Source organism: Medicago sativa, chromosome 2 (assembly GCF_051527215.1).
Source record: "Medicago sativa cultivar Bolivia chromosome 2, Bolivia_mono, whole genome shotgun sequence".
Lineage (NCBI taxonomy): Eukaryota > Viridiplantae > Streptophyta > Magnoliopsida > Fabales > Fabaceae > Medicago > Medicago sativa.
Window position 1 is genome coordinate 53,481,857 of NC_140750.1, and position 15,479 is coordinate 53,497,335.

General features: G+C 33.6%; 1 protein-coding gene across 2 annotated transcripts; it reads left to right on the forward strand.

Annotated features, from left to right (window-relative positions):
- The first annotated feature begins 1,722 nt into the window (after positions 1-1,722).
- Positions 1,723-11,504, forward strand: LOC146948880 (defective in cullin neddylation protein). Of its 2 annotated transcripts, XM_085745054.1 has the most exons (12): positions 1,723-1,843; positions 2,692-2,753; positions 3,415-3,551; positions 5,308-5,366; positions 6,793-6,816; positions 8,427-8,509; positions 8,594-8,658; positions 8,793-8,842; positions 9,423-9,524; positions 9,645-9,704; positions 10,974-11,116; positions 11,208-11,504. In XM_085745054.1, exons 1-11 carry the CDS (start codon positions 1,841-1,843, stop codon positions 11,106-11,108), a joined length of 780 nt encoding a protein of 259 aa, XP_085601180.1. In that variant the 5' UTR covers positions 1,723-1,840; the 3' UTR covers positions 11,109-11,116; positions 11,208-11,504. The 2 variants fall into 2 exon arrangements, with proteins under 2 accessions (XP_085601180.1, XP_085601179.1); XM_085745053.1 differs by having other exon boundaries at positions 10,974-11,504.
- Positions 11,505-15,479: the final 3,975 nt, after the last annotated feature.

Consider the following 15,479-nt stretch of genomic DNA (forward strand, 5'->3'; position numbering starts at 1 on the left):
AAACTTAGAGGAATTGTACAAGACCCTTCTTATTCCAACACCATTTTCACTTTCACAGCCACTTTCTAACACATCATTGTTATGCTCTTCATCGTCACTCAATCCTCCATCCTTGACTATACTAGACTGACCATTCTCACTAGTGTTGATCTGCTCAAGTAAAACCTTGTCCTCGAACACAACTTCATTCAAGTTTTGTCTTTGTTTTCCTGGACTTCCTCTCTTCTCTCATTCTTTCCTCTGCCCTAGTTCAGTTAAAACCTCATTAGGTGTCACTTCAGCAACCTCATCACAAACCCTATCTTCACCCTGATTATGTGTTTCTTCACCTACTTCAAAACCAAAGTTATCTTCCAACCCTCTATCTTCCTCTACAAAGGTTGATGTCAAGTGCACTGTCTTCTCTATCCTCACCTTCACAGTCTGACTCATTCTCATCTACTAACTCATCATCAAGCCCAGTCATAAAATCTTCCTCTAGTCTAGTAGACTCATTCACATCATTCTCTTTCCTTGACGCATTCTCATTAACTACATTGCTTGGCCCATCCAGATCTACGACAAAGCTAACACCAGTGGGGCCCCTCATTTATTCTTTCATTAACCTTTATGGGCCCCCATCAACTCTTTCATCCCTCTTAGTGGTCTCTACATAAACTTATTTGTTCCAATTCCAACACCTATACCAGTGTCCCCGTCATCCAGCTCAAGTTCAACATCTTCCACCTCAGCTACCCCCACTTCCCACATTAGCCCCCACATTCTCCACCTCAACATGGCGAAACTCACCATCCCCCACCACCACCACGACGGTGGAGCACAAGAACAAATCTACAATCCAGAGCCTACAAATTGAAAAAAAAAAAAACTAAGCCTACTTAATTTTTTTGCACATAAAGCAATGGAGAAAACAAAGAATGAATATGTTATGGAACACTTGTTTAAAAAATTGATTTTTAGCAAAACCCAAAACCACAACAAACACAGGAAACAAAAACGAAAACTAGAAAACAAACAAACCCTAAACCAGAAAATTAGACAACAAAACCCTAAACCAAAATTCCAATAAACCCTAACCATAACATTAAAAAGGTGAGAAAAAACCAACCTTTCCAAAAGCATCAAAATTGACGTCTTCAACTGCCATTTTCGTGTTCTTCGTCCTCAGATTCCTCTTCTTCGTGTTCTCTCCCTTCTCTCTTCCTCTTTCTATTAATGGTACTTCTCTCTTTACAAATGAAACATCCCTTTTATACGTGTCACGTGGGATAGGCCACATGTGCACTCGCTAACGGGGGAATAAATCATTTGATAAAAAGGACGTGTTTGATTAACGGAGGTATACTTGAGTAAGAATGTTTTTTGAATTTAGATCAAAATGAAAAACAACAAATAAGTTAGAGGACCACATGATCAATTAAATTAGAGTTATAATACAGTTTCGATGAGATAATACGTGTCTCTTCTATCATAATCAAGACCGTGAGTTCGAATCTAAGCTTTAGACATGCAAGCGATACCAAATTTACATAAAAGAAAATCATTATTGAAAAAATTCATTCAAAAATTTGAAAGGTGTCCAAATTATATTAAAAAAAAAAAAATGGTTTATACTCTTCATTGATTGATTACACAGGCAGGCCTACTCGAACATAAGAAATCGAGGTAAGTAGGGTCCACACTTTACACTGTTCAAAAACTATAATCCCTTCATTCCTTCTCACTTCACAATTTTCTATTCGAAACCAAATTCCATTTCATCCCAAAACCCTAATTTCCTTCTCAATCGCAGATCTTCGCTCTCCATAGATTTTAGGGTTTCTTCCACCTTTCTCAAACCATGGTTAGTTCTTCACCTTTCACTTCGATTCACCTTTTTTTTCACTTCATTTTTCTTCAAATTCTTAGTATTTTTTTAATGTAATTTTTTGTTTGTTTGTTTACATATGCAAAATATATACAAGTAGTTGCTCTGTGTGTTGATATTTTTATGAATCAGTTTGAGTGATTTTTTATTGTTTTGAATTGAATGATTCGCATGTTGTAATAATTGATGATGATGCTCAAAGTGAGCTTTAATGATTTGTCGGTGGTGGATGTTAATATTGTTAGGATTTTGTTTGGATAGACAACTTATTTGCAGCTTATATACAACACAAGCGCTTAATAAGCACTTGTGTATAAGCTGATGTAAACTGTGGGTCTGTTTGGATTGCCTTATTTTAGCTTATCTACTAGTACTAGCATAAGCTTTGTGGCACTGTTTGAGACATGTTTTTTCGGTATTGGAGAACTTATGACCTAGAATTGAGGATTTGGCAGTTATACCTAAAAGCGGTTATAAGTTAAATATAGCTTATAAAAATTGATTATAGGTTGTTTATCCAGATATTCCCCTAGTAAAAGATAAAATAAAGTTAAGTTGTTTTCGTATATGCTATAAGTTAAATTGTTTTTGTATATGCTATAAGTTTTTTTATAAGCTATTTTGGAACATTTATGATAATAACATGAAAAAAGTGTAAGAAAAATGGCATAAGCTGTTTTCACAAGTTCTTCCAAACAGTATCACAAAGCTTATGTCGGTAGATAAGCTCAAATAAGTCAATCCAAACAGGCCGTTTGTAATTGTTAGTGATGTAATTATGATGTGTGTTGTGTTGATTAATTGTTTTGTGATTCTTTGTGCAGCATAAATTGGGGAGAGGTCATCGGGATAAAGTCCAGCAGTTCGTAACGATAACTGGAGCTAGGTAATCTCATAGTTGCTTGTTTTGTTTAGTTTCACGTTTTCTCGGTGGATATGTTGATTTATCACTTGCATGAGAAACTTATAGAATTTAATGCGGTTATATATATTTATCATTTTTTTTAACCACAGAATTTGATATTTGGTCTAAAAATAAAACAGAATTAGATACCCTTTTGATTTTGTATATGTTGGTATTTATTTATTGATGGTGGAGAGGGGAGAGTGGGATCTGTGTCCAATCTTGGATTGAACACGTGTTTGTATATTTCGTATCATTGCAATGTTGTTACATAGCAGCTATAGTCGCGCTCTACTGCTATAGCATAGCGGAATTCTGGCAAACCGCTACTGTTTGCTACACGCTATTTACTACAAAATGCTGTCAAATAGTCGCTAGTGGCACTATATAACTACTGCTTAGCGGAATTTAAACAATATGCTACTTTCTGCTATCCACAATTGACAACACTGGATCATTGTAACTTTGAATAATATTTTCTATTTTCTATATCAATCATGTTTAACTTTGCATTCTATGTTGATTGTGAATTTTAGTTTGGTGAGCCGATTCAATCAAATTTATTGTATGTGTTATACAATTGCTTGTCAGCTTCATCCTAAACTGGTGCTGTCAATATGATAATCTAATTTTGTATTTTCAGCGAGAAAGTGGCAATGCAGGCTCTGAAGGCTAGTGATTGGAATCTTGAAGGAGCATTTGATTATTTTTACAGCCAGCCTCAGCTTAGAACCTTCACTGATACTAGACACTTGGAGGAGCTATACAATAGATATAAAGGTTAGCAATGAAGGTGAAAATATTGAGACACCTATAGCTTCTAAAATAATTATAATTGCAAGTAATCAACTTATAATCTCCCATAAGCATAACATTCAATGGCTCGGTAAACATGGCAAAAGGATTGAAAACGCAATGATAGTGTTACATGTATAGGGTGGTTGACAGACAGCCATAGTAAATTTTATTTCCCTTCAGATTGAAAGCCTGTTGGAAAGCTTGTAAATTTTACTACATAATAAATTTTTTGTTATTTTGAGAGAACATGGGTGTGTTTCATCCCTATCTCAGATTAAATTATGCCTTTCAAGCATTCTAAGATAAAGCATCATGGAATCAGAACTGACTCTGCATCCTGCGATGTGGCTAGATGATGTCATTCTAGAAATATGTAGGAAACAATAATTAGAGCTCCTTGTAGCCTTATGCTGATGAAAGCGTCTCTATTTGGACATCATAGTTTTCATGCATTTCAAATATTGATATTCTGAATCTTTAATAGTATACATCAATTATTCTCTCTCACTGCAATTTTTCTTTTTACTTATATCCATAGGAAAATGTAACTGATTCAAAGTATTAAGTTGACAAAAGAAGGAATGAATACTTCGAATTGTGATTATTATTTTACTCACAAGACTGAGAACTATCCCTTACTTGTATTAGACTCCAAATCCCAATTAATTTTAAAATAAATAAGAAAAAAAAAATCATGTTTTGGGGAAAAAAATCAATGGAAGGTTTAAGAAAACAAATCAACACAATATAACCTATCAACTTGATAGGGAAAAAATCACCATTTGTATGGTACGGTGGTGTGAATCATCATTGTATGACTCATTGGTAAGAAAAATTTGCCAAACATCATCACTAAAAAGATAACATGCATAACAATGGAAGGTTTGAGAATAGAGTAGAGGACAAGCCAATCTGGGACATAACCAAGGACAAACTGCATCTGGAATAGTTGAGGCCAAGTTGCATCTCACAACCAAGGAGAAATTGTATATGGGAGAGGTTGGCAAATGAAGAATACAATGGTGGGACAATATTTTAAGGGTTTTGAGATAGGTCGTGGAAGCGACAAACAGATATCCCACAAAAGAGAGATTTATGAGAAAGAAATAGTAGCTGAAATTTGGCAACGGTATGGAACAATAACTTGATAGGTCATGAAGGATGTGTTGCTCTGATGCCATGTTGAAGTTGTGATTATGGTCTTCATGCATAATTATAAAACCTTTGAAATGTGATTAGGAAGGATGAGAAAGAAAAAATCTTCTAATTGTGGCTATGCATTTGATATTATACAGAAGTTTAAGCACTAACCCTTATTTATACTAGTACTAGATATCTACCCTGATTAAAAAATTAAATTAATAAGAAATATAAAGAAATATGGAAATCTACCGTAAGAGATAATATATGATATTTTAAATTACTCTTGGATACAACCCAATATTCAGATCTTTAGTTCATATCTTCTAATAGGAAATTTCATTTATTGAGTATAAGAGATGTGAAAAAAAATATTAGATACAAGATCTTGTAAATTTTGCGTGTTAACTCAGATTAAAGAAGTTGATCAAGGTCCCCTGTTTTGTGGGCTGAGACTCTCATATGAACATTATATCTTTGCTGCTGCCAGTTGCTTATTTTGAGTTATTCCTTGCCCATTAATATATCATTATCATTTATTAGAACAAGGTACATAATGACTGTTTGCTAATCCTTCACTCCCCTAATTTTCATACAGATAAATATATTGATATGATTTATGCAGACGGCATCACCCTCCTTTGCAATGATATCCAGGTTGGTGCTTCAGACTGCAATTAATTAATTATATTCTCGTGTTTTTGATTTAGTATCTTTATAACTCTTCACATGTAATTTTCACGGAAGGATTTATGTGAACAGTACTTGAAGCAGTAAATTCTTAGGTATTTTATTTTTTATTTATGATTAAACTTGGAAAAGAATTGCTGTCAAATACTTGAGTGGTTTTCAAAGTTTTTAGGGATCTGATTAGGGGATTGATCTGATTAACTATTAAGATAAATCAGAGTGGTGGACATAAGAGAGAAGAAAGAAAACCATGACTTTACTTTACACTTGGTTTACTTAGGCTTTGTTTGGATAACCTGAAACTAACGGAGCAGAACGGAATGGAGCGGAGTGGAACGGAACAGAGAGGAATAAATGTTCCATCCTATTTTTTGGATATTTTACGACGGAATAGAATTAATTTTCCACTCCATTGTTTGGAAAGTGAATGGAACAGAATGATTTATAACTTTTTTATTCCATTTTTACTCTTTATTTAAAAACATTACTATGTTAAATTCTCAACTCAATTCAATCAATATGTAGTTATTTTGACATTATTCATAAATAGCACAAAATAAACAAGTAAAGGAATAAACACTAGTAGCACCACAATTAAGGTAAGAACAAAACATTTTTAAATTTCGGGTCTTGCATAATTTGCAACTACCGTATTTCCATTTGGCAGCTTAAATCAAACAATAATAATATAGGATACATGTTAAAATTCATCTATTTAATTTCTAGCGTATGTAGGTTACATTAGTTGCAAATTTCTGTTCATCGTATTTTTAGATATAATTCGATATCAATAGTTTTTAGATATAATTCAAAATCGATCTTAAAGAGGTTTATAAATAAGAAACCTATGTGTTAATCAGTTCAAAGAGTTTTATAAATAAGAAACCTATGTGTTTTTCCATTTGCAACTGCTGTAGTCAATTTTCATGATACTGTAACAGGAAAGAAGAAGAAAGAGATTTATAAACAAGAAACAGTGAATGGAAAAAAGAAACGGGGAATGAGGAGTGGCTAATGAAATAGTAAAAGTAGGGATAAAAATGTAATTGGATTATTAATGTGTTCCCTTTATTCTAAGTCCCAACAGTCAACTTGTTTATTGTTCTATTTAGCATATCCTATTGTAACTGAATTTTACATTATTTATCTTGTTTGTGAATAGCATCATATTCACGTCAGACACGACGCTGATTACTGGCATCATGTTCATGCCTATTTGATAATCTCTGTTTCCTAGTCTCGTCAAATATTGTCATTTAAGTTGTTTACATCTTATCTGTACTTCAGATTTTTATTCTCTTATTTACATTTCCAATGTTTGAGTTTTGATTCTTTCAGAATGTCAAGACCATATTCATTCAAAGTTTAATTGATGTTTTCTTGTCATGTGCAGGTGGATCCTCAAGACATAGTAATGGTATGAATATTTTTGAGATCATTTCATTTTCAGATCATGGATGGTTTCATGGTTATTTACTGTTCCTCGTTTAATATAGTCAAATGAATCAAACTTTAGAAAATGTTTGAACAATTATCATCCAAGTTACGAATACGTAATGACCAAAATTCAGTAGGTATTGTGAAACTATGAAAAAGATAGGAGGGTGGTTATAGCTGAGAAGTGAAAGCTTCACATGGTTTTTCATGGCCAGAATTTCTTTTATTGTAAAATATAGGTGGCCAGTAAGTTACAGATGAAATGCAGAAATGTTTATGATGGTTTCACAATCCATCATTTTCTTCTAGGAAAAAGTCCAAATATATATTAGCTCCAGTAGATATCAAAACATTGCACGATAAGATCCATGTTAGATTTGTTAGAAAAGGTTAAATATCATTCCTTATGGTGGCTTAAAGCTCATAATGTCAATTTTGTATATGGCAATCATAATTGGTGGTCGAACCCATTACTGTGTTTGGGTATTGACTGACCTCTCTGATGTAATTATGAATTGATTGGTTGTTTCTTTGTGGGTTGGCTTCTTGAGTACACCTTGTGCTTAAGAGGTTTCAGTGCCAGTTGTTAATATATTTCATTTTAGTTTCTTCAAAAAAAAAGATCCATTATTTGTAGCAATGGAGAATAATAATCCTCACACTCATTGGTGCAACTGGATGATTATTGGTCCCTATATTGTGAATGTGCAATATTTTGTAATTGGAGTGTTGGTAATTTTTATGCAATATTTGTAAATAGTACAGTGAGGGGTAACCTTGGCGCAACTGGTAAAGTTGTTGTCATGTGATCGAAAGGTCACGGGTTCAAGTCCTGGAAACAGCCTCTTGTGTAAAAAACAGGGTGGCTGCGTACAATACACCAAATGGTGGGACCCCTTCCCGGACCCTGCATATGCGGGAGCTTCAGTGCACCGGGTTGCCTTTTTTTTTTTTTTTTTTTTATATTTGTAAATAGTACAGTGTGTTGGGTGGTTAAGAGTCAACACGAGAATCAAGTAAGTGTAGCGGAGATGAGGATGTTGCTTTGGATGAGTGGTAAGACTAGACATGATAGGATTAGGAATGACACCATTAAAGAGAGAGAGAGAGAGAGAGAGAGAGAGAGAGAGAGAGAGAGAGAGAGAGAGAGAGAGAGAGAGAGAGAGAGAGAGAGAGAGAGAGTGGGGGTAGCACCTATAGTAGAAAAGTTGGTAGAAAATAGGCTTAGATGGTTTGGGCATGTAGAGAGAACACCCGCAGATGCCGTGGTAAGAAGAGTAGATCAAATGGAGGAGAGTCTAGTTAAAAGAGGTAGAGGAAGACCTAGGAAAACTATTAGAGAAACCATTAGAAAGGATTTAGAGGTCAATGAGTTGGATCCAAATTTGGTTTATGATAGAACACTATGGCGTAACTTGATCCATGTAGCCGACCCCACTTAGTGGGATAAGTCTTGGTTGTTGTTGTTGTATTTGTAAATGGTGTTTGTACTTTTTGTTTAAAAAAATGATGCTACAAAGCTTCCATTATGTTTAGAGTTCAGGGCCATTGGAATGCTTTAGGTAACTGGGGATGTTTACATTTTTGCAGTTAGTTCTTTCATGGCACATGAAGGCTGGCACTATGTGTGAGTTTTCCAAAAAGGAGTTCATTGAAGGCTTACAATCTTTGGGGTATGAATTTTATAGTAACTTTGTAATGAAATTTGTTTCTGTAATGACACAATCCCGGTTGAAGCTCTTATAAAATTATTGCAGGATTGATTCTCTGGAGAAATTCCGTGAAAAGATACCATATATGCGCTCTGAGCTGAAAGATGAACGTATGAACCCTAGGCATTCAGATCATGGCTTGAAATTAGTCTTAGTCATGCAATTTTTATCATTTGTCATTAGAAATCATCTCCAATGATAAATTGAAGATCTGAAATTATATTTTCTGTTTTTGGTTGTCCAGAAAAATTTCGCGAGATATATAACTTTGCTTTTGGCTGGGCAAAAGAGAAGGTATGAACTGATATCTTCTTGTTAACCCTCCCCTTCTTTGTGTGGCTTAACTTATTTGCATGGAAGTAAGTGATGACCTGTTGGCTTATACTAATTTAAGCAATCTATTCGAACCGAATAAAATATACTAGTTCATGCATAAGACTCAATTGCCCCTTCCATTTTACTTGGTATAATCATGATTTTTCCCCCCTATTCAATTAGGATTAGGACTAGAGCCTCATATCTCTACACAGTGTTAAAGAGTCCGACATCGGACAAAAGATGGCCTCAACATGTGTTTATAAGTGGGGGAAATCCTCACCTCACAAGCCGGTTTTGTGAGGTTGTGTTAGGCCCAACTATGAATTCTAAGACAGGGATTGGTACGTAACCTTTTTAGTATCATCTGATTATTTATCAGCAAATAAATCATCAATCACAACAATATTTTAGTCTTCATTATTCTTTCTCTCCTCTCTTTATCCATAATATAAACAGATTGTATATAAATTATTAGTTGATTCCAATGCTGTATTGGTTCTTTCACTTTTACCATCTAATACCACACAACAGTAATATACAAGTTTACTTTTTGCAGGGTCAAAAATCTCTGGCTTTGGATACAGCTATTGGGATGTGGCAATTATTATTTGCTGAGAAGCAGTGGCCTCTGGTTGAACATTGGTGCCAATTCTTGCAGGTAATAAGCCTAATTATACACCTTTTTAGTTTTCACTTTGCAAGTTAGAAGATTTTCTATTGGTATGATAATGCTTGTTTATTTTACTTCAAATTGAAAAGTTCGTTGCTACTTACTCAGGCTCGGCATAACAAAGCAATATCTAGGGATACATGGTCTCAGCTTTTGGAGTTTGCAAAGGTAAATTCACAATTTATCAACCTTTAGAATAACTTCAATAGGCGACACCCTCATAATATGGATGCAACCTCCCTTAATGTGGATATTATGCTGCATGAATTTAACTATGCGTGTTCACTGCTTGTATATTGTGTATGTCTTGACTAAATATCCAGAATCATAATAAGGAAAAGTAAATGTGGCTACATTTATCCTTCCATGTCGTTTCTCTCATGATTTGTGTTTGACCATCTTGCAAACAGTAGCTATTAATAGCATTCGAACAACTTTGTTTTTTAAACATTTTGAATCCTGATTACATCAGTGATCTTTGTTTACTTATTGCCATACACTTTCTTGGCATGTGGAACCAAGGAACCAACAATACACTAGGACAAACTGCAATTTATGAGAATAGTTTAGCTGATACAGAAGGATATTTATTCATTTATTACACTCTACAAAAAAAAAAAAATCAAAATTATCACATTTTACATCAGTGGCTGTATTTATTGCCAGCCATGTCAGCTGTAAGTCTTCATCGTCATGTCACTGTCTATAGACCAAGAAGAATTTGTATTCACTTTTACTGTATATAAAGATGGCAATTAGGCATGGCAACAAAACCCGTGCCCATGGGTACCCGCCCAAACCATCCCCGATTTGAGGGGTTTTCTCCGATTTGACTAGGTTTGGGTATGGGTTTGGGTTTTCCCCGATTTCATAATACGGGTATGGGACGGGTAACGGGGATATATGTACCCAACCCGAACCCATACCCAAACCCTACCCGAATGTTTAAATGTCATGTTTTTGTTTTTGTTGAGGGGGTTGATAACGATATGTAATGTTATTTGGTTTGATAGCTATCATGATATAAGAACTTTCATTGATGATTAAAGGAGCAACCGAATTATTCGGTAAGGAAATGTTAAAATGAGCGCAAATTCTTGGATAATGCATTAGAACATTACCATTGAAGCTTAAAAAAATCTTTTTTCGTTAAAAAAAATTGATTCACTGCAGGGACGGGGACGGGGCGGGAATACCCAAACCCATTGGGGACGGGGATGGGATTCAATTTCTCATCCCCGTTGGGTATGGGTAGGGTAATGGGTAAGTATATGGGAGTAGGGGATGGGGATGGGGAAGGCAAAACCCGTCCCCACCCCGCCCCATTGCCATGCCTAATGGCAATGCAAGTGGTACCTTTTTCTTAGGCTGGCATATTGATGATATTATGTTGTTACCTTTATGAAGTTAACACTATATTTATGTTCTTTTATGCAGACTGTTAGCTCAAATTTATCTGATTATGATGCCGAAGGTGCTTGGCCGTATCTTATTGATGAGTTTGTCGATTATCTGAACGAGAATGGTGTTAACCAACATGGTCAGATAACCGATTCTAGTCTAAAACGATGAATCATTCGGTAAAATGCTGCTATTGAAGAAAATTTGATCTCTGGTCTTTTGTGATGGAGTCATGATTGTTAAGGGGTGATTAAGTATTTCTTTTTTTAGGTTGAAAAGGGTGATTAAGTCTAAATATGCAAAAAGAAGAGGACATTGACAACTAGTAGCATCAGTTTCATGTGAGATTGTTTATATAGTTCATGAATTTCCTTGGGAGGTATTGTGGAATTAGTACTGGTAGACTACTGACACCATGTTATAATTTATTGTCCCTTTAACAATTTATTCTTGTACGATGTCTCTGGTTAGATAAAATATTTTGAAATTGTATGGGGAAAATTGCTAGCTAGCATGTGATATGGATACCATTGGAATTATTGAAAAAAACCATATATATTGGTTCCATTCCTTGTTTTATTTTTCTTACTAGATGTATGTTCCGAGGAAATTGCTCAAAAGCCCTCCGAATTTGCTTAAAAATCAGTAAAAACGACAACCAGAAGCTAAATAGGTTCCGATACACTTCGAAGCAAAAAAATGCCTATCAGAAGCTATGTTCCAGTAAGCAAAAAAATGCCTATCAGAAGTGATGTTCCGATAGGTTGAGCAACATGGGGGATTGATCAGCAATGACCTTCCAAGTAATATGTGTGGGGGGGATTCACTTATTTTAGAAACAATAACATGTGGCACGTGCTTGGTTTAATAATTTATTTACGAAGGAAGTACTCAAAAAAATGTGTCACTAGCCAAGTATTTTATTTACAATATAATATGTATTTTATTTAGAATAAGTTACAATGTATTTCATTCAAAATAAGTGGGAAATAAAAAGCGGGGAACGATAAAAATCACGCATATCAGTTGTAAATGTTGCCTACTTTGCTTAAGAGTGAGTTATACTATTTGTTAACCGTCTAACAAAATTAACACCATAGTTTTCCTTAAAAAATATAAAATTTAACACCATAGTTTTAGAACTAAGAAGATTATAAGAATTTAAAGTACCACTCAATTGAGAGACATGATCAAGAGGCTTACCAAGACAATTAACAGTCTTATTATTTAAGTCAAAATGATTTTTATTCGGTCAAAAAAAAAAAAGTCAAAATTATTTTTGTAGGCCTTGATCTTGCATCATCCATTGGAGAGCTTTAAGAAAACATGTAACTTCACTTTCAAGAGTACATAAACAATAAGGGACCTAAATCGTTCATCTCTGATACGAGATATAACAAAGAAGGGAAATGCTAACTATTGCTCTTGGAGCATTGGATAAAGTACTAAAATAAGTAAATTTGTGTTGAAAAGTGGTGTAATTATTGCTAAAAAAAATTTAAAACTTGTATTTTCAAGACAAAGTTTCTATTCAAGGAATCATTAACCATTATCCTTAAGACACTAGTTAGCAAGACCCAACAAAAAAAGTTACGTCATCTTTTCCCAATTTTACAATAGTAAAAGATATTATTTATTTTCGCAATATCTTTTATTTCGAAATAGTTACTTCAAAGATTGTAAAACGGACTCTCATATCAAGTTCATCCCTTCTAAAAAAGTAAAGCAAAGGTATTTAAAAGAATCATATGTATAAATATGAGGGATGAGTATGGTCCTACAAACCTTATCTTCGTCAACACTCCTCTCAACGAACAAGTTATGAAGAGGTTTGGCAATTTATTTTTTATTTTTATTTCACAATCACTGTAATACGTTGCGTTGCAATTGGCGTTGAAGGTAAGCACTCTCTACAAACCTTTACTCTTGGTGAAATCTTGAGTTTTCAAATAAGCAATAAGTTTACATCATCTTTAAAATAATCATTATCAATTACATCATTCATCAATAATTATACCGTTGCTTTTTAAACTCTACTATCATGAAGAAAAACCACATTGATCGATTCCTCACTCCATTGCTTCACATTTGGTTTCAATAAACTCCCCACCTTTAATTCTCCATTAAGAGAGCACATGTGGATGATATGCTTCTCCACAAATAAGAAGGATTTTGGCCAATTATTTCAAAAATAACACCAGGAAACTTACTTAGCCTTAAACAACATTGTTTCCAAGAGCATCAGATTGAGTAATGAATTTCTAACCTTGTTCACCAAACATTGATACATACATACATACATACATACATACATACATACATACATACATACATGAGAGATCAAATTACATCGATGTAATGTTACACTAATATTACACCGCTCAATATTATTTTGCTCGATACATATTTTTTAAATTTGACCGTTGGATTGTAAGTTTATATCATATATATTATTCATCCAAGTTTTTATAAAAATCTAAAATCATTTGATATGTATTGACATACACAAAGATTAACAATGTTCTATAAAAATGCATAAACCGTTAATCTTGATGTAGATAACTGCATGAATGTAACATAATTTTTATAGAACATTACTTTGTCCGTTTTTTCTAATGCGCATTAATGCAACACTACTTTAATATATTTCATGAATGATTTAAATAATTGATTGTTGCATTTAAGGAATATTTACCTTTTAAAAAAGAATTCATAATACAAGGAATGAAAGCCACCTCCCAACTTTCTCCCTCCCTTATGAATAAGGATCAGATGTTCCTTTGTTAGTAAACTGATATACATAGAAGAAAAAAAATCTCCATAAAGAACTTGAAGGCAATATGAAAAACAGGTTGGAACTAATCTGAAGAAAATCGCATAGAAAATAATCATACAATGGATAATGACAACTAACTTATTAACAAAAGATTTTCTTACGTGACATTGACAACTATAGAAGTTTCTTATTAGTTTCTCAATGTCACTTAAAATCAACAAACCAAAAATAGTAAAGGTAAAATAGTTTATTATAGGGAGTATGTAGTTTAGTCTATCCACATATATTCACTACAACTGATCTTCACTTGAAATAAATCGCGATATCAAAATTTTTTTAAAGTTAAAACGGGAAATGTAAATTTCTATATAAAATCTTAGAAATTGTGGTTGGGCCTAACACAACCCCACAAAACCAGCTTGTGAGTGCTAAACAAAAATGAATACAAAGCATTTTCTCTCAATATTTTGAAATATTATTTTTTAAAATATTATTTTCCAAATTTAACTGCCGTCCGCGGTCATGCACAAACAACTATTTTTCCCTCCTTCCATGCCCCTTAACTTCAAACTTCAGTTTGATTAATCTTTTCTCTAGCTGTAATTATAACTTAGGGGTGTTCAAATCCAAACCGATCCAAAATAAAACCGCAAACCGATCCAAAAAAACAGAAAACCGCAAAAAACCGAATATATTTGGATGCGTTTGGATGTTGTTTTGTAAAAACCGCTAAGATCGGATCGGATTTAGGATAACTTTTTCAAAACCGAACCAAACCAAACCGAACCGCAAAAATAAATATTAATATTTATTTATTCTTTTATTAGTATTATAGATTGCATTATTATGTTGTTTGTTAAATTTTAATCTTATACATTGCACTAATTTAATCTATATTATTATTACTTCATATGTTTCAAAAATAATCGATAATTTTCATACTATAATTTTATTTTTTTAATATATTTTGCATCAAACCTATTATTTTACCGTGTTTGTGTAATATTAATATTAATAAAAAAATTATATTCTTCAAAAAAGAGTAAATAAAAAAATATATTTTGCATTTTGGACATCCAAAAACCGATCCAAATTAAACCGCATATATTTGGATCGGTTCGGTTCGGATTTTTTTAGAATACTCATCCAAACCGAACCGAACCGCATGTGATTTTTATTTTGGATCGGTTGACATTTTGCCTCAAAATTGATCCAAACCGCACCGCGAACACCCCTAATTATAACCGATAATCGATACTACAGTTGTAACCAACTCCTAAGTAATTCACAACTGCCCAAACGCTCCCGGCTCTAGCCCTAATCACATAACAACAGCGTACGCAGCTCATACAACTATGTACCATCCCTAACATTCCTTCTTCAATTTTTCCACCCCACGAATTAAATCTTGTTTTCATTACACTAATACATTTTCTTCTATTTTATAATAATGTCAACGCAATCAATTAAATCTCTACAAAGAGTTACAATTTCAACATTAAACCCTAGAAACACATTCTAAGCATCAATTTCCACAATATGCAATTTCATGATAAAATTTCCAACATAAATCTGAAGGTGAGAAAAACACAAGAAGGGGCGGTTGAATTGTGTTTTCTTTTTCTTCTCCTAAAACTTTGTTCACTGATCATAAGCTGATAGAGTTCAGGTTCTGATGCAATGTTCAGAGCCTAAATGCAGCGGATAAGTAAAGATAGAGAGAGAGAAGAAAGACACAAAGCAATTATGGTGGTTCCTTCCACAAT